Raw genomic sequence first — 20,518 nt, 5'->3', positions numbered from 1 at the left:
TAAATCGCAGTGGAATCCAGGTCGGGTTAAGGTTTCCGTTGACCTGCGGGTCGGTGTAATCATTGAGCAGGTCGTCACGTGTCACGTGCGAGCTCCACGTGGGCTTTGCGGCCGGTGATGAATTAATCGAATGTTTGGTAATTTAACCTACGTACTCTCGTGACTTGTTGTGGCGTGGCTTAAAGGTTTCCGTGTGAAATTCGACATGAAATAAACTTATCTTCAAAATGACACGCGCCTAAGGATTTATTCCTTAATGTTTAAGGTTTTTTTTTAATTCATCTTACTCAGTCGCCGAATCGACGCAATTATGTATAATTACAAGTACTTATGTAAAAAAATCACTGTCAATATCTGGCGTTTTTTACAGTATTCAGTCCTGCAAGACCTCCGTGATTTTTTTTTTTTTTTAAATTTTAGTTTATTGGTGAAACAAACAGTTTTATACTTATAAATAATTACGTTTTACATGTTGCATTAACCAGTGAAGTTTCCACATAAAATTCATGTCACATACAGAAAAAAACACAAATAAACAGAAAAACATAAAAACACCTTAATGAAAATAACTGATATATCTTAGATATCTTACACCGTCTTCTTCTTCTTTCGTATGGTGGGGGGTCAAAGGGGGACACCTAGGTCTGCGAGCCATTCTAGGGCCTCAGGCGTCGCCATGTGAACCTCATCAATCCCGCCGGGGAATGAATAGAGCGGGCATTCGTTGACCACATGTTCGGTGGTCTGCACCGCACCACATTCATACATCGCCGACTATTTAAGACTCCATCTGTGCATCATGTGGGCACAGCGGCTATGAGAGCACCTTAACCTATTGATGGCGGATCAGGTTTTGCGAGGCAATGAGAACCCAGGCTGTCTCTCGTTGGGGTCCTGTATCTTATAATATTTGGCTAATTTATATAGCCACCGTGATAACCGTTGTTATCTTTTTAAATGCGTGAGAATAACAAATTAAGAATAAATTTACAGAAAGAGGTGATGCCTATACTATCCGCACTACAGTAATAAATAGATTTATGTGATTTTGATGGTTGTTGGTAATATGATGATATACTAACTCACTGACTAACCATTTTCATACTAACTAGTCGTTTCCCCGCAGGGTTAGGCGTTGAATACAGAGGATAGACCGCCACATAACTATGTTTGGCACACGGAGAATAATGAATATTGTCGATTTATTGAAATCCGGTTAAAAACGTGATGGCAGGCCATTAACTAACAAACTTATTAGCAGCAGACACATACCTGGACGGATGACGAACCTCGTGCTGGCACTGTTGGTGGACGCGGTGGACTCTTTCGCTGCAGCAGCTGGCCCAGTTTCTTCACCACCTAGGATTCTGGCTGCAGAGTCTCCATCTTCTATCTTCGTGTCACCTGTTCCTATACTTCATTTTACTTAACTTAACTTCACTCTATTTTTGTAATATTTATATTTTCTGTAATACCTGCATCAACTGTAAAGCGCCCCTGAGGTGATATCTCACAAAAGCGGCGCTATACAAATTATCCAATAATAAATAAATAAATAAAAATAATAAATAAATAAACTATTAGTACGTTCAGAATATATTGGAACACGTGTTCATGCATCTGAGTTTATCCTAATATATATAATGACGAAATGCGAAAATATTCGAATTTTTATGAACACGTGTACCGACATCCCCAAAACACATTCCTGTTTTTTACTGATAGTTTGTTAGGAAACCTGTCAATTCATTCGGTTAAAGGTCTGCAGTTCCATTTTCAACAAGAATACGAATAATTTGACCAGATTTTTAGTAAATTAGCTTTATTTTATATCAGTAAGTTTTCTCAATGCACACAATCCTTGCTTCATTCACATTCATTCATTCATAGTATCGTACAAAATCTTCTATTTTTGTGACTCCACAAGTCCTGAGTATTTATTATTATGTAATGAGCAGGCAGCATTCTGCTGATGCGCTCATATCTGATTTCACAACAAGTTTGACGTAGGGTGTCTTCTATGGGCGTCCCCGACTTGTTCTACCATTCACTTCCGCGTCATACATTGTACTTACACTTTCCGATTATGATGATCGTCGGTTGATAACATTTGATTTAACATAATATAATGTATTGTTGTTTTTTTAGCAATCCACATTCACGGCGGGCAACTTTGTGAGCCTGGTGGAGGTGGACGCGCCCTCAACGAAGATCTACCGGTTCCACGGGGCCGTGGTGCACCCCAAGGGCGGGCGCGTACCACTCTCCTCTGACAACTTGCTGCTGCGCGAGTGTCGCGTCAAGAACACCGACTATGTGGAGGGCATCGTGGTCTATGCTGGTTGGTACTCAAACATTACACTATACACGTCAACTGTTATTTTTAATTTTCTTTAATTTTTTTTTTTTTCTATTTTGATGTTAAACATCTTTTGGCGTGTTGCATAGCAAACGTGACGGGACGACGCTCTCGACGTTCGGCCAGTCTCGTGACTCTTCGGCTCCTTCCGCCCGGCCGCCAAAACTCTGTGCGGGGAAGGCCGATTCTTGTGTGGCATGATGCAACGACGCTTTATTCGTCCAGTTTCATCTCTTATTTATTTTACTTTTATATTTACTTTTGTATTTCGTAGACGACTGCCTACGCATGGATACCATTAATCCAGCAATTCTTGGATAGACTCGAATCAATCTTTGAAAATCATCGTTTTGTTATTGTGTCGATAAATAAATTAATTTTGTTAATAATGTTTTAGGGCACGAGACCAAAGCGATGCTCAACAACGGCGGGCCGCGCTACAAGCGCTCCCGACTGGAGCGGCAGATGAACACCGACGTGATCTGGTGCGTGCTCATGCTGCTGGTCATGTGCTGTGCCGGCGCTGTGGCTTGCAAGTTGTGGCTCGACAAGTACGTTCAATTTATTTATTTTTATTAGACACCCACAAGGGGAATATTAGCAGCTCATTCTACATAACTGCTGTTTTACAAAAGAAAATGTCTGTATGTATACGTACTGACGTTTTTCAAACTGTTCTGTTCCTAAAACTTAACAATTAACAACAATAACTGAGAATAGTTATGTGAAGGATGTCATTTGTAGTGAGTCCCGTTTCGTGCCATGTTCTTGAATCAAGAGACATCGCAAAACACCGGTGATCTTTATAAGAGACTTAATTACTCTCCAAGGATTGAGGATCTATATGGAAGTTAGAACAATGGGTCGTTGTTATTAGTGTTATTACGCATTCATTTCGGTTGTCGATGCATGGGTTCATTCGTGAAGTGATTGTGTATTCCTGCCAAATATGCAAATTTATTCAAGTTAAATGAACAGTTTTCAAAATTGGAACTGATAAGCATAAATCATATAAGACAAGCGATAAAGCAGGTACCAAATTTATTTCATTATTTCTCTTGCTTGTATTAGTAATCGACCATAATCTATTTTTATCAATGTACTAGTGGGTAAGTACCTTCTTCTAAATTCCTACCTTGGCTCTGTGCTTATGTGGATCCCTGTCCTCTGTCTTGTTTCCTTTTTTGTTTCTTCTTGTTTGTTCTAATCAACCCCCTTTTTTCTATTTCTGTACTGTTTTGTATGTGAAACTTATAATTTAAAATACCAATGTAAAAATGTACCTATTAACTCTCACCTATGTATTGTAAGTTCGTTCCGTCCTGCAATGAGTTTTGTAAGTCATCGGGATTGCTCTAGCAAAAAAAAAAAAAAAATAATAATTCTTTATTTGATATGTGTATTTCTTTTGTTTAAATTTTTTACAGATTTTTCTAGTTTACTAACATTCGAAAGGTTAATTTCTTCTTTTGAAAGGCAATGATCCTGAGGCAAATATTTTTTTATAAATACTTTCAGCTTCACAAATTCCACAATTATATTATATCCCGTTATTTTTTATGGGTCTGCGCTAGTGATAATGCCTTTGCTCTGAGGCAAGGTTCAACATATTGTCAATCGGTACCGTACAAATCGCAATTAATTGTGTTGTGTTTTCAGACAAGCCCCGGCCCCCGTGAGCGCCACCCAGCAGGGCCCTCGTACCACATACGGTCTGCCCACCTCCCCGCAGCGCCCCCTGCCCCCCTACATCCCCTACGCCTGGGAGCCCGCCTACGAGGGTCTGCTCAGCTTCTGGACGTTCATCATCATCCTGCAGGTAGGCCCCCAATATACGACCAACCTTACATTCTTAGTAAACTTAACATAACCTAACCTAACCTAACCCGAACCAATCCAATTTTTAATAAAAAAAAATTTAACACATGTCACATCATTACATAGTTAATTTAACTTTTTCACATGTCTGCTTATTTTACTTTAACATATTTAATTTTTATACTTGTTTTACTTTTACATACATTTAACTTTGCACCATATAAATTTTTTACTTTTTCACTCTTCTTTATAGTGTACAACGGTCACATTGAGATGATTTACAATAAATAAATATAAAATTTATTTTTCGGAATAACTTTATTGAGTAAAACCTCAAATTGTAATATTTAAATATTTAAGACAATATTAGTGATTTCTAAACGAAAATCTGAAACAGAAAAATCAGAAAAGGAAACGGTCACATCTGGGACTCGATGTGACCGTTTCCTTTTCTGATTTTTCTGTTTCAGATTTTCGTTTAGAAATCACTAATATTGTCTTAAATATTTAAATATAAAATTGATGGGCCTTCAGTAATGGTTGAAACCTTTTCATTCTATTTCTATTGTAACACCTATTATTTTGTTGTAATATGTACACAATCTTATATTGAAATAGTATGTCCGATTCATTGCACACATTACTACTTTTTTCTATATTTTTTTCAGGTCATGATACCACTATCGCTCTATGTGACTATAGAGATGACAAAAATAGTTCAAATATATCACATTCACAACAATGTAGATCTGTATGATCCTACCACTGACAAGAGGATAGAATGTCGAGCCCTCAACATCACGGAGGAGCTGGGGCAGATAGAATACATCTTTAGTGACAAAACTGGAACACTGACAGAAAACAAAATGGTGTTTCGGAGATGCGCAATCAACGGAGTGGACTATAATCATTATTCTCCCGAGAGGACACAGCATCCGATGGGATCACCCGTCAATTCTTCTGAACCAGCAACACCCATCACTGCTAACCCACAGCTGCTAGAGGAACTGTCTTCTGAACACGTGGCTGAAGGAAGTCACGCCCAACGCGTGCGGGAGTTCCTCCTAGTTCTAGCTTTGTGTAATACAGTAGTAGTTAGTCACACCCCTCATCATGACAATATGGACGCCAGTGGGGTCGTCGAGACACCACCCAACCCTCCCAATCCTCGCATGCCAAAGTTTATAGTCAATGGAACCAAGATAAAAAATAAGCAAACACCTCTCAGCACAGAAAAGTATTCTAGATTGGCAGAGTCCAGATCTGTGACTCCTTCTCCTCCCCCATCAGCTCTTCCCTCTCCGCGCACCCCCTCTGCATTGCCCACTATCCCACACTCCCCGCCTGATAGACCTAGATTCCTCCAGATCCCTTCCTTGTTCAACCGGGAAAGGAATGCTGAGAATGGCAAAAATTCCCTGAACTCTTCAGTTTTATCAGATTTTCCGCCAGCATCTCCAAGGCCAATATTTGAGGCAGAGAGTCCGGACGAGCTGGCTTTAGTAGAAGCTGCGTGCGCGTACGGCTGCAGGCTAGAAAAGCGAACTCCGCGCGAAGTCATCATCAGCATGAACAGGGAGTTTGTTTCCATCCCAGTTTTGACAGTACTACCGTTTGATTCAACTAGAAAGTGCATGTCCATCGTCGTGAGAATGCCCAACTCTTCGGAAGTAACGATATACAGCAAAGGAGCAGATTCTGCCCTGCTGGAGGTGTTGGCACCTTCGCCCGAAGGTTCAGTAGAAAGAGCTGCTCTTATGAGAACACAGCAACAACTGGACTCGTATGGAAGACAAGGACTGCGTACACTAGTGATTGCAAAGCGCACCCTTACCATAGAAGAGTTTGAAGAGTGGGCGGAAGATCTTAAAAATGCAGAACTTAGCATAGACAACCGGGAAAGAAAGGTGCGAGATTGCTACGGTAAATTAGAAAACAATTTCATCCTCCTTGGTGCTACTGGGATTGAGGATCGCCTTCAGGAGGGAGTGCCCCAGACTATAGCGGCTCTGCTGGAGGCTGGAATTGTGGTCTGGGTGCTGACTGGAGACAAGCCTGAAACAGCCATCAACGTGGCCTATTCCGCCAAACTGTTCCCCCCTCAAGTGGAGTTGCTCAAATTAATGGCCAGAAGTAAATCGCAAGCTGAATCCACAATCAAGTAAGTTGAACATGCCTAATCAAACAACATCAAAATGTCTACCAAAGCATTACATAGTGTAAATTAAGTTTTTATCATTTACTTTTTTTATTAGCCTGCATAATATGCATGCTTTGGTGGAGTTTTATACAAAGAAAACTCATACAAACTTTGTTTAAATACCTCTTCGTCAATAGCATGTTTTTAATTCATCACAATTCATTTCTTCTGAATGATTTCATCATCTGTTTAAAATGTAGCCAAAATATTAGCATAAAACGAAAGGTATTCAATTAGTGTTTTCTTTGCAATATTATTTGTTACAAATGATTGTAATCTACCATGGATAAAGACTGACTTTCTAATTTACAAGCAAGTTCACAAATTTTTAATTGTTTTATTTTACTTATACCAGCAATAAGCCACATTATAATTACACAAAGAGAAAGAATAAGAATAGATAGCATAAAAAAAACAATAATAATCATACATTATGTAGACATAAAAAAAATCATGTCTAATAAATTTAATTTGTTTTTTTTAGATGCTACCTGGACAGTATGGACAATATAGGCGTCAGCGAAGATGGCAACAGCATCGTCATCAGCCCTCTCCCTTCAAGGTCCAGTAAGGGTCGCGCCCTGGTGGTGGACGGGAAGACCCTGACCTTCATCTTGGACAAGCGCTCTAACCTCACCGGCCCATTCCTGGAGCTGACGAGGAGGTGCATTTCCGTCTTGTGCTGCCGGGCCACTCCACTGCAGAAGGCGTACATAGTCAAGGTATTTATTGCTTATTAAGTTTTACTCTGTCAAACTAATTGTTGTTTGTCTTGAACATTAAACAACTTGAAAACTGTGAAAAATTTTCTAACCTATCTCTAAATTCTTTATGCCACATGCTTTGTGTTCATCACTATACAGGATGTCCCAAAACTCAATGTTATCCTCTGAAAGGCTGATAGGCCAACTCATGACAGACTAGAATATCATGACATGACTTGAAATGTCGTTAGTTTACGAGATATTGGCACTTTTATAAATTTTCGTAAAAATCGACGCCTTTGATCAATTTTTTGAGTGCCGCCAGTAATTTTCCAAAATACAAGTTAGTTACGATAAAAATAGGATAAGATGCACAGTGAAAATTTTGCGGCGACACCCCAAGTGTTAAAAGACATAACCCTTCAGGCTGATTTGTTCGCTTTTGGAAACAACTCATACGGTCTCACAGAATTTGTTGTCTCTCCCTTACTGTTGTGGTGAGAAATATGATCTAAATGGTATTAGAAAGAGAAAACACCACGCTTTATATTTAAATCTAGAAGTTAACCACAGAAGAATTAAAATGTGCACCTTTATGAAACCAATGTCCCAACCGCAATTTCAAAAAAAGTTATGCAACTTATTTTCTTATAAAATGACAAAAAGTGAGGTGATAGTAATGTTTGTAATACATTTGTCTGATAAAATTTTAATTTGTTTGTTTTATATATTTTTTTCATTATCAGTAATTTTAGATAGACATTACAATAAAATTTGAACTACGAGTTTCCGTACACGTGTATGTTATTTGAGATATAATTACATAATTTAATTATTACGAATTGTAGGTTGTGAAGGAGGAGATGGGTGTGACAACACTTGCGATAGGAGATGGTGCTAATGACGTGTCCATGATACAGACAGCTGATGTTGGCATTGGTAAGTTACATTATTTTATAACGTGTCTTTTTACAAATTCTGAGACTTAAATTTATGATACAGTAAAACCGGCACATACATTGATCCCTTCTTAAGATTCATTCTTAACTTTTCAGACTGTTTTGTTCACTTTTGGAAGCGGCTCATAGAAATCGTTGTGTCTCCCTCACTTTGATGGTGAGAAATATGATTTAAACGGTGTTAGAAAGAGAAAACGCCACGCTTTATATTCAAATCTAAAATTAACCACAGAAGAATCAAAATGTACACATTTATGAAACCAAAGGTTCCAACCGCAATTTGAGAAAAATTTATGAAACTTTGTGAATTTTTTATATAAAACAACAAAAAAGTGAGGTTAAATTAACGTTTAAAATACATTGTCTAATGAAATATATGTTTTTCATTATCAGTAATTTTAGTTCAGTATTTCGACAAAAAAATGTAAGGTGAGCCATTTTTTTTGCATAAAAAAATTTAATATTTCGAAAAATTATGTGTTTATTTCTAATAATAATAATATTTGAAAGTGGATTTCATCACCTTTCAAAATCAGTTTTTAGTTATCAGATAGATATGTCCAGAAATATTCCATTTATTTGGATTTGATTGCAAAGCAGAAATACTTCGACCTTCTGACAGAATATGCCAGAGATCTGAGGGGTTAAGAAGTTTATCTTAAAAATGAAAGTGGTGTGATGGCCTACCGGCCTTTTACTGTACAATCTTTTTCTTCAGGATCCTATTGGTAATAATAATAATTTGTTGTTCCAGGTATATCGGGTATGGAGGGGATGCAGGCTGTGATGGCCTCTGACTTTGCGATCTCCAGGTTTAAATACCTGGAGAGATTCCTTCTCGTTCATGGCCATTGGTGCTATAATCGTTTGGCCAGAATGATATTGTACTTTTTCTACAAAAATGCCGTGAGTATAACGAATCTTTTTCCTTTTTTTTTTCTTTACTGTTTTTTTTTCAATATTTCTTGTCCCTTTAAATATCTTTTTATAATCCATCCTTAGAGTAAATCTTCCTCTTTCCCCGAGTCTGTACTCTACTTCTGGCTGGACTGGGACAATTTACTGTATCACACTAATAATTATCTGCATTTTTTTTTCAGACTTTTGTGTTCCTGGTATTCTGGTTCCAGCTATTCTGCGGTTGGTCTGCGTGCGTGATGGTTGATCAGATGTTCCTTATGTTGTACAACCTGTTCTTCACATCGTTGCCACCCCTAGCTATTGGTAAGCCACTCCTTATATTGCAATCTGTAGATTTTGTAATTTACTTAGTCTGTCATCTCATTGAACCCCCATAATAATTATGTATATATTCATTTACCATATTATTTAATTCATTCCTCAAAATATTAATACAGAAATATATGAACTGCTTACTGTGGTTTAAAGCCAATGTATCCACCTAGATTTCTCCGCCTATCCCATGTTTTTAGGTTCTATAAATTTTGCACATTATTATGACGAGCGATTGCTCAAAAGCTTTTTGGAAATTTGCCATAATATGCCAAAAATATATATTTCGTACGTTGTACAGTTTGCTTATCAAAATCTAGGCATGTTCGTTTTTTTATCAGAACTCTTTACAACGATTGTTATGAAGTAATTTTTTATTTGATTTATTTCTAAGAAACAAACAGCTTTTATTACAAAGATAAAAAATGTGTAAATACTCATTTTGCATATACACATTTTTTACACACAGGAGGTTAAAAAGCTCCATTTTTGTTAGACCCACAGACATACAGACTAGTAATACGCATCATATTTTAAATGCCAAAATGTATGTCTATTTATATTTGCACTGAAGTGAATCAAACCCATAACTTCCCACCTCCAATTACAAATAATGCAAATACCACTACACTATAGAGGCCATCACATCAAACTTGTTGACATGAAATGTTCCTACCACCAGCTCACATGTTTTTTTGTTTATTTTCTTCTTCTCCTTCATAAGCCTTTTGGCGTCCAGCTCTGGTAATAGGCCCCCCTTAAACATCTCCAGTTTTTCCCCTTTCTTGGCTTCCCTATCCCATCTGGTATTAGCAGATTTTTTTATGTCATTAGTCCATTCAATGAAAATGATTTCTGATGTTCCTATGTATGAGTGGATAGATTACATGGAAGAGGATTGCAGCAGGACGGGAAGGACTTGTCCTTCAACTGAAGGCGAATGGCGAGGGACCGCAGCCAGTGGACAATATTTGTAGAGGAGGCCAAATCCCACCCACAGATGCTGTGATGGTGATGAAGAATCCAAAGTATAGTCAACATATTCTGTATTTATTCTAGGTGTGTATGACCGATGTGCCCCTGAGGCCCTGCTTCTGGAGCGGCCGGGGCTGTATGCAGCCTCCAGGTTGGGCAGCGCGTACCGCCCGCGCTCCTACTGGCTGGCCATGTTGGATGCCCTATACCAGAGCATTGCGCTCTTCTTCACGGCGCTGCACTGCTTCTGGGGCTCACCAGTCGACCTGTATGTCTTCGGCACCACCATCTCCAGCTCCTGCATTATCATCATGCTGTGTCACGTGGCCATAGAGACGCGCAGTTGGGTGAGTTATAATAATGACCTTGAAAAGCTTAAAGTTGGATTTATCCAATTATCCAACTGGCCTGCAGTTCTAGACCAGTTTCTGCATATTCTGAAATTGTCACTTTTCCATTTCTCCTAAGTTAAAATTTTTTAGTTGCAGTAACAGTGTTACTCAAAAATGATATCACTAGAATTTTATAACTTTTATCTACCAGTAAAGTAATGTGATATTTTTCTCTATTGGTATTTACTGATGCCGTATAATTTCAAATAGAGATATGAGGAATAAATAGCTCATTCTTTACCACCGAAGACTACAAATAATAATTACTTGCTTTCTTTCCAAAAAATTGATCAAATTAAAAAACCAAATATAAACTAATTAATTGTGCCCTTGAAGATATTTGAGATCTTCATCGGTCATTTCCTGTTTCAAATTTGTCCACCCTTTACGGTAGTGTGGAAAAAAACAGTACCGTCATGCATAGTTCAATATCCTTCTTTACTGACAAATATTTGTCAACCATCTTTCCTCCTCCACTGACTGGGAGCATTTGTGGAGGAGTCTCTCGAGGTTTCCTCTCCACTCACCTCCAGTCCTCTGTCCTTCCTCTCTAATACTCTTCCACACAGTCTATACACCTCTTTCTTCGGTCTGCCTCTAATTCATACATACATAAACTAGTCCCAAGCAAAGATCGTATGCACATCATTGACGATCGTCCTAAAAGCCGTTCATAAAAATCTTCATTCCCACGCGTCTTCTATAAAAACGTAAAACAGAAGATACTAGAATGTCCAATATCTTTCATCATATAATGCACACAGTGATAATAAAATTCGCACAGGATGAAGTAGATATTAAGCGTACATACTTATTTGTTAATAATTTTACTGTAAAAATAATATGATATTATCGTTATAAAGTTCTGTCCCGGATGACTTATTTCTAGATTTGTAACACTTCCATTCAAATGTCTTCATAATGAAATGGTGAGGACACCACCCAATTTTGAATATCGGAATTATTAAAACACATGAAAAAATATATTTATATTAACAATATCTCTTGTTTTTTTTTTTGTAAAAATATTATTTAACAATTTTTTGTTATTATTTGTCAAATGTAACTAAGTAAATTTTATTTAGACACAATTTTACATTTCCATTATTATTTCTTCAGACATATATTTTTGGCAAAATGAGTCTTTTACTAACTCGCATTTTAATTTCGATTCCACATATTTATTAATGTGTATGCATACAAATAAAATATTATGAATCTTAAATATCATTATTTGTAGGGACCTATTAATATCACAATTTAAATATAAATATATTATTTTGTAAAGGGTCCCGTTAATTTTAGGAGAATGGAATTATAAGAAACAAGTTACGACTTACGTTCCTTTTGAATGCTCCATTATGACGAATGCCCGGGAATACTACGTTACCTTGTTAATAAAGTTGTCATTTGATATTCCAGACGGTCCTGCATGTGCTATCGCTGCTGGGGTCCCTGTTTGCTTTCTACGGCTTTTCGCTGATCTACAGCTCCATCTGCGTGCAGTGCATGGGTCTCCCGTCCAACTACTGGATCATGCAGACAGCCATGGCCACGCCGGAGTACTGGCTAGTCATTGTGTTGAGCACGGTCATTGCACTCACTCCTAGGTAATGATTAACACTTTGATGTTATATGTAATGTGAGATATATGCTTGTAAATTTCTTTTGAAATGGGTTACAAGTATACCATTTTTGAGTTATAATAATAGGTGTTTTACACCATGCTTTTGTTTCATCCAGTTTGAGGGTTTAGCCATGGTTGATGTTGTAACAATGATAATTTTTATAATTCTTCTATATTTAGAATCAAAGGATATAATCGAACTTTAAGCCATTGTTAGAGGTTCTGGGAATATATTTTTTTAGGTAATTGTTTAAAATATTGTAACACATTTTCATCCACCGAAAAATATATTATTTATAAAAAACCTAATTTTATTTTATGATAAACAAAATAGAAATTGTCCAAACTTTGCATCGAAAACAGTCATTTTGCTCGGCGTGCATATTTAGCTCTTAATACAAACACTACAAAATGTATTTATTACTGATTGTGAATATTAGGTATTGTGAATTTCGCATGTATGTTTGATGATTTGGTATTTTGTTTTGAGGAAATTTACATATGTTCTGTTAACTCATAGATTAAAGAATATTTGTGTGTATTAACTTCATATTTTTATTCATTAATGGATAGAGACATGGTTGTGACAGCTATATATGTATATGAATATTGTATCGATCAAGATATGGGGATCAGGCAGGCAATTTTGCCAAGGCTTAGGCACTTGTAAAAGTCATTATGACAAAGATTGAAACGACAACCGGTTAAACAAAAACATTGATTAGATAACGACCAAACACGTGACACAGCACCCAAATGGCAGTGATTTTATGATTGTTGTCTTTGGTTATGTTCAAAGTGTTGCCATTTTTTGACGATTTAGTACCGTCCCAAAATATTATTTCTTCTCTAAGGGCAACTATCTGGATGAACTCGTAATTATGAAAATAATGATTTTGTAAAGTGAAGAATTTTAATTTGGTTCCCGATACGAAAGTATTGTGTAAAACCCCTAAAAGATAAGGTGTATGTCCTTCGTAATTGGCTTTGGAAGGTCTCCGATAATTTTAAATTTTATTGAGTTATGATCAGTTGTGAGTTGAGACATGCATGTCTACTAAAACTTGGCTTTAAACCTCTTTGATCATGAATACACCATAAACCATGGTTTGCCCAACATGGGTCCACAAATAAATCGGTATTGAGTTTGATAAGAAATAATGTGTCTTATTCATTCTCGGTCTTCATCAGCTTTCTGTTATGTCCAGTTTTTGGTATAGGGCTCCCCGGATGTCTTTCTCAGTCAGCCCATTTAATCTGTTTCTCTTCCCCAATTAAAGATGCCATCTGTTGTTTGAATTACAATGGTCATCCGTTAGCCGTTCCACATGCCCACCCATAGTTAACTGAACTAATAACCCATCTATTTTTTATTCCAGACTAGTATGGCGATCGCTGAGCGCCTCTCTGTGGCCCGGCGCGCTGGGCAGGGCTGTGCTGCAACGGCGCCGTGACCGCAAGCTGGCGCGCCTGCCACTTGCCGCGCACTACCACAACGCCTCGCATTCCACGCACATCTACAGGTATGGCGCAACCCTGACATAGGCGCGAGTGTTAGGCTCACACTTTAACATATCTAATACACCAAAAGGAAATGAAAATATTATCTTTTTTTCCCCAATGTATTTCCTTCTGCTTTCCAGTTTGAAAAGATGAATTCTTTTTTTTCTTCTTATTCGTATGGTGGAGGAGAGTTGGTGGAGGTCAAAGTGGGATGCTGAGGTTGTTCAACCGGTCGACGGAATCCAAAGTCACTTGGTGCGCCACAGATGTGCCTCTGGGAAATTTGTGAAGAGGAAAACCTTCTGCGATATGTTGTGTTGCTTGAATATGAGTGACACTGGAAATCATCCTATCCTTAAACTTGTTTTTCAAATAACACCACACGATATAAAAGCAAAGAAAGCCATCTCCATAAAAGTGTCGCGATTGCTTTCTTCAATTTTTATCATGATATTATGTATTCACTTTTTACTTTACGACCTGGTTCTTTAGTCTTTTAGTATTGGTTCAACGTTTCTTCACACACGCCCCTGTTTGGAACATTGTTTCACGCGCTTGAAACTGGGGACCAAGCTTTTGTATAATCACTACAAATTAATATTTTGGGATTGATTTTATTTTTTTGTAATGTTATTAAAAAACAACATAGGCATACTATAGCTAAATAAAACCACCTTATGGGAAATAATTTGTTCAATTTTATAATATTCAGAAACTAGTGATTTTTAACAACATACATACTTTTAAACAGAGTAAAATCTTCAGCTATATAGATAATGAAACACTTACATTAAAAATAATTTCATATTAACATTAATATTCTATAAGTTCCATAAAGGCATTTTGACGTAATTTTATAATTATGTCTAAGCGCCTGTTGACTTTACCCATACAACAGCATGCGTGCGAAATTCGGGACCGCAAGTCAAATTATGTGCTGAAGTGCTCTATCACTGCATAAATCACACCAGCAAACTTGCAGGCAGGCCGCCGAGGCAATCTGACAAGCAAACAAACATTCGCCTATGTGATGAAAGATAACCAAATTCATATTGTGCCTCTAGCCTCAACTTCATTTTTTCAACTCCATTCTGAACTAAAGATCTTATTGGTGTGGTTTCATTCTAGGGTTGGTTTTTCATTCCCCCACAAATATTCTCTACTAACTTTGGGTTTTACCCATTTACCTCCAGTCCTCACGCCTTTCTGCTCTGCTTTAATTCTCTTCCACGCTGTCAGTACACCCTTTCTTCGGTCTACCTCTGGTTCGTGCTTTTCATCTTTCATCATCCTGTCTATTGGCAGTCTTTCCGCATTTGAATGTATTCTTTAAATTCTTCAGTTTTTAAGGTGAAATGTTTATTTTCAGGCCGACCGTAGAGGACACAACGAGAAAGCGCTCCACGCTGACGGCTATCGGATAACACCTCTGAGGACTGCACTGTGGACTGCGAAGTGATAAGTCCTCGAGGCCGTGCAGGTCTCGGGGCGGCAGGAGGGGAAGGGGGTGAAGTGGTCTTATCATTGACATAAGTGACAGCAGACATTGTCAGGTGAATTTGTATAGAATTTAAATTGGACGTACCTCTGGTGTTTTCTGAGGCCATTGTTGAACGCTCGACGCTTGACGTTCGCCACGTCACGGCGACTGGTGACTGTATTGTAAATACACAAGGCATGATATAACCAAATAATGTGCCGTGTAATATACCTCGACCCGCTTCAAAACGGCTGTGATCTCTGTCCTAGGAATATTAGTTTTTTTACAAATGAATACAATAAAAGTGTAATTTATACAAATGATTTGTGTAATTAATCTTAAGTACATTGTTTATGGTAGGCCTTGAGAGTTGAATTGCATAGAGACAAAGTGTTGCTTGGCATTTTCTAATTAGCTGTGTTTGTAGGGGGGACCAATGTTTTCAATCGAATTAAACTTTAAAATATTGTCTATTTAATAGGAGACCATCTATTTTTCTAAAGCAAATTTTGAAGATGATATTTTGATGAACATTGTTTGTATTATATATATGATGACATAGTTTATTAATATTGAGTAAATACAAGACTGTTTCAGATTGTAAAGATACCATAAATGTTTGTAACCCGTTTGATTAAGTAAAGTTTCATTTGGTATTTGACTGAATGTAAATTAACATGAATTTCTGTAACAATTATCTTTATTTCTGATTCTTAGTTACCAACTGCCATGTTTTTTAGCGTATCATTAATGAAACAAGTACCTATTAGTAATGCTTTTACGATACATTCTAATGATAATTTAAAATATGACTAAATGCTTGAAGGTGACTCCCTCGCCAACTGCGGGTTTTCCAACTGCAGATTTTCAAGAGCCGATAATAACAATTGTTGTTGCCTTCCATATTGTTACATTATTTGATTTGTTTAGTGAAAATTCAATGCTTCCTAGAGAGAATCTATGATTACTTTACATATTTTTGTAATTAAAAACAGCCACAAGAGGAAAAATTTTATGTATGTAATTAATGTTTTTGGTACTTATTAATTTCACGTATACCAAGCCTTCGGAAAGTTGTTTGAGTGAAGAAAACAGACAGCCGATATTATGACTTGAACCTTAACCCCTCAGGCATATATTCTGTGAAAAGGTAGGTGTATTTCCGCTTTGCAATAAAATCCAAATAAATAGAATATTTAGTTTTTGAAAGGTGATGAAATACGCTTTCAAATTTAACAATTAGAAATAACATAAATTTTTTTAAATTGTATGCAATTATAAAAATGGTTCACCTCACTCTAAAAACGAAAATTACTGATAATAAAAAAATTTATAAAACACGCATTTTATCAGACATTGTCATCTCAGTTTTTGTCGTTTCATTTGAAAAAATTACAATTTTTTTTTCATATTTCAATATAAAACAAAAATCACATTTTTTTTTCATATTTCAATATAAAACAAAAATCACAATTTTTTTTCATATTTCAATATAAAACAAAAATCACTTTTTTTTTCATATTTTAATATAAAACAAAAATCACATTTTTTTTTCATATTACAATATAAAACAAAAATCACATTTTTTTTCATATTTCAATATAAAACAAAAATCACAATTTTTTTTCATATTTCAATATAAAACATGGTGTTTTCTCTTTCTAACATCGTTTAGATCATATTTCTCATCATGATAGTAAGGAAGACACAACGATTTCCATGATAACCAAAACGATCAATTAGCTGGAAGGGTTAGCAATAAATAACAAAAATCTAAAATATTACACTTATTGTGACTTGTCTCTTGGCCATACTTGTACAATACAACCTATATTGTATTATCAACAGTCGTAATGTAAAAATAATAATTATCCAAAGTCATAACTTAAAATCCCAGTAAGATCGGCAGCAGTTATAATTGAAGTCAAACAACAGAGCTCTGAAATTCATATAACTCATCCAGACTTACAGTGGTATGCGTGGAGCTAATAAGAACAGTATATTTTCCTAAATTGTTAATTCATTTTTTATTATTATAAAACAATTTTTTACTTGCAAATAAATGATTTATTTATTAAATAAAAATATTTATGTAAATTCAATTTAATGAAAAATTAATTGAATCTTGTTTATCTTTCTTTGTGGCCAAATGTAAATGTTATGTCAGTAAGCTTTTATTATATAAGTAAAGAAATTTATTTAATGATCTTTCGTCGTCAATTTTCAGAGGATTTGTTATTTATTTGTTGTAAGGATTGCGACTGGATCTGACAGGAATGCATTTAATTTGAAAACATAATTCAAATTAATTTTTAAATTAGGCCTTAACCATTTAAAAGGAATAAGTTGGATGCTTGACTCATTAAATTAACCATTTTATAAAGTTGACTATTTTTGCAAGAAGCCAATTGACTTATGGCTTGTGCTTTGGTCTTTGGATTCATCTCAGTTTGCCAGCAAGTCCGTTTGTGTATTTTAAGACCAATTTACAAGGCGGGTACACTGCTTAGAATCTCTGTTTAATCTTTCATGTTGCAAAATATTGAATTCTTAAAACATTTGACTTCTTTGCCAATAAAAATAACATTACTTTAATATCAATTTATTAGCATTTTCTTCACCGCAATGTTCCACTATTTTTTATTTGCTTTTTTCCTTAAAAAATCTTGAATTTGGTATTTTTATAATTGAAAACATATTTTTCTCTAACTTGTTATTTTAGTTTCTAAAATAATATGGAAAAGTATGTAATCTCTGTAAAGCTTTCTTCAAATGTCTTTGGCATTAAAAATACCATTGACAACTTTTTATTTTGCAAAATGGCAAAAATTAGAAGAAAAAAAACATGGCGCTTTCATTGGAATATTTAAATACTATGTATTTAAATTAAAAAAATATATATATATGATAAACAGCATTTCGTGTATAATATTGTGGATACAACATCTAATACATTTGCGATCGTTAACGCGAGCCGAGTGACGAATTATGGGAAAGGAATGTAGCAATTGCAAGCGGCGTTTTGCGTTATTTTGCGGTTTCTACGTTCCTTTCCCATATGTTGAGGTTCGTCTCGACAGTTCAGTTTGCGTGTGTATACGTAGCATTAAATTGTAAAAACATTAAAAATACAAGCATTCTTCATTGTATCATGAATACATTTCTGTAAAGTGATGCTATTTTCTGGATTTCTAAATAGTTCATCATTATTTGATAATCACTGTTAGGCAATCTTTGTGTGGCTAAAATAAATTATATTTCTCTTCTGTATAATCAAAAAAGTGTCTTTTACTCAACAAAAAATAATTTTATGGCCTCCAAAAGAATATTTACTAAAAAATACACAATTATGAATTTCCATATTTTTTAGGCATTACCTGTCAATTTGAAAAATGTTGATCCATTTGGATTTTACAAAAGATGAATACATAATATACTTATTGCAAAAGATTACATATTTCTTTCATTCCTTTGTATAAAGGCTTCTGAATTTGGTTTGAAATATTCAAATCTTACAAACTTTTATAATATATTAATTTGTTTATATTATTAATGGGAAAATCCTTTTATCAATATTATTAAAATAATGACATTAATATTTTTGAAACATTATCGCGGCTGATTCTTTTTAGTTTTTTTAATTTTTGTTTTGATAATTTAGTCGGCCTATTATGTGATAGAATAAATGTCAGCATTGGGGGTTCAGCTTTCTGTAGAAACACAAAGCCATTGTAATTTACTTACCTTGATAATAACAAGTTGCCTAGTTGAATTGAATTTTATCTAAAGTTATTATATTTATGTAAGAAGAGTGAATATAATAAATGAAAATGTTGATAATTATTTCTGTTTTTTAATGTTCATTATTTTCAGAGACTTCTCCCCCTACTAACCTTTAAGAAAGTGAGTTTCTGAGAGAAAAAGTTTTCAAATGAATGAGTTTTTTAACCTCCAAAATTTCAAAAAAAAAAAGTGGTATAGGATGTGTATAAAAATCAAACTTATAAAAAAATATATACATAGATCAAAATAAGTTAATTATTCGGAAATTAAAAATATGTTTTGTCAACCGTCTGTTCATGCGCAATATACAACTCAAAACATCAATATTGCAAATAATAAATAAATGATATTACATATCAATATTTATTTTAGGTTTACATATATAAAACATTACAAATTATCATGAGAAATCGATTTATTCAATGGCCTATCTCTAAATAGTATAAAATAAAGTATCTGTCTATCTATGTCTAGTATCTGTATCTAGCTATCCGCGTCTGTCTGTTTGTGCGCTTAGTTCTTAATACGCTACTGATTTTAATAGGGTTTTCTAGATAACTAGCAACACCTTTTGATTAAATAAAAAAATATTATTCAATTTGGTTCAAATCCAAATTTATGTTTTGTATGAAAAAGGCCACGCAGCCGTGAAACTAAAGCAACAATTTTCATACAATCTTTTTGCATATCCCACTCGAAAACAACAAGTATTAATTTTATTTATTAATGATACTACAAACGAGATCGACGCAAATACCTAATTCATTGTTACATCACCTATATATTTATTTTTACATCTATAAATAATAAACTTATAAACTATTCAATCTCTTAACAATCTCTTGACATATTTTTAAACATCAAATTATAGCAAAGAACTAAAGGTCCAGTACCTGTGGGCTAAAATATTCAAAATTGTAAATATTAAATAAATAATAAAATAAGATATAAGAACATAAATAAGTGACAATATATAAAAAAAACATTATCCTCACTACACCACCAACAGCAAAAATCACTAATATATACCTACAACTAAACTGAAGAAATGTTTATAAAATGAATAGTATCCAACTGAACAGGATTCATAGCAACAACATGATAACTTGCAGTATGAATAAAAATTATAAATTATTCAATGTTAGCTCGGATATATTTTTTAAATGTTCTTGAGTTACACGTTCTGATTATAAAAGCGTTTTGTCTGTTATTAGTAGAGTATTTATAAAAATGAAAAATTGATTTATGTCTGTTTCTCGAGCTTGGGACTGTAAAATTAATCTCAGACAAAAAGCGGCAAACAATCAATAAAGCAATTGATATTTTAATGGAGATATATTATATCTGCGGAGTCTCTTTGAGTTTTAAATGGCTTTAGTCCATAATATTCCATCGAGCTGTTTGTGTCATGATTACCAAAATTTATCTTAAAATTTAATTGATGGACAAATTTTCTTTGGATGGCTTCATTGCGCTTTATGTGAA

The 20,518-nt window shown here is 35.0% G+C and overlaps 1 protein-coding gene across 1 annotated transcript in view; it reads left to right on the top strand.

The window, feature by feature from the left end:
- LOC149423605 (phospholipid-transporting ATPase VD) overlaps window positions 1-19,210 on the top strand; it is a 199,384-nt gene extending 180,174 nt beyond the window's left edge. The window contains exons 4-15 of the mRNA XM_089631665.1: window positions 2,149-2,341; window positions 2,757-2,910; window positions 4,019-4,178; window positions 4,846-6,338; window positions 6,862-7,099; window positions 7,930-8,020; window positions 8,795-8,946; window positions 9,141-9,264; window positions 10,333-10,595; window positions 12,063-12,250; window positions 13,647-13,790; window positions 15,140-19,210. Coding sequence (XP_089487791.1) covers window positions 2,149-2,341; window positions 2,757-2,910; window positions 4,019-4,178; window positions 4,846-6,338; window positions 6,862-7,099; window positions 7,930-8,020; window positions 8,795-8,946; window positions 9,141-9,264; window positions 10,333-10,595; window positions 12,063-12,250; window positions 13,647-13,790; window positions 15,140-15,194 — 3,255 coding nt within the window. The 3' untranslated portion in view covers window positions 15,195-19,210. The remainder of the gene's footprint in view (window positions 1-2,148; window positions 2,342-2,756; window positions 2,911-4,018; window positions 4,179-4,845; window positions 6,339-6,861; window positions 7,100-7,929; window positions 8,021-8,794; window positions 8,947-9,140; window positions 9,265-10,332; window positions 10,596-12,062; window positions 12,251-13,646; window positions 13,791-15,139) is intronic.
- The last annotated feature ends 1,308 nt before the right edge of the window (window positions 19,211-20,518 follow it).

Source organism: Hesperophylax consimilis, chromosome 5 (genome assembly GCF_061612785.1).
Source record: "Hesperophylax consimilis isolate HC1 chromosome 5, BYU_Hcon_1.0, whole genome shotgun sequence".
NCBI lineage: Eukaryota > Metazoa > Arthropoda > Insecta > Trichoptera > Limnephilidae > Hesperophylax > Hesperophylax consimilis.
The sequence above is the reverse complement of the archived record's forward strand: the minus strand, read 5'-3'. Positions and strand labels throughout refer to the sequence as shown.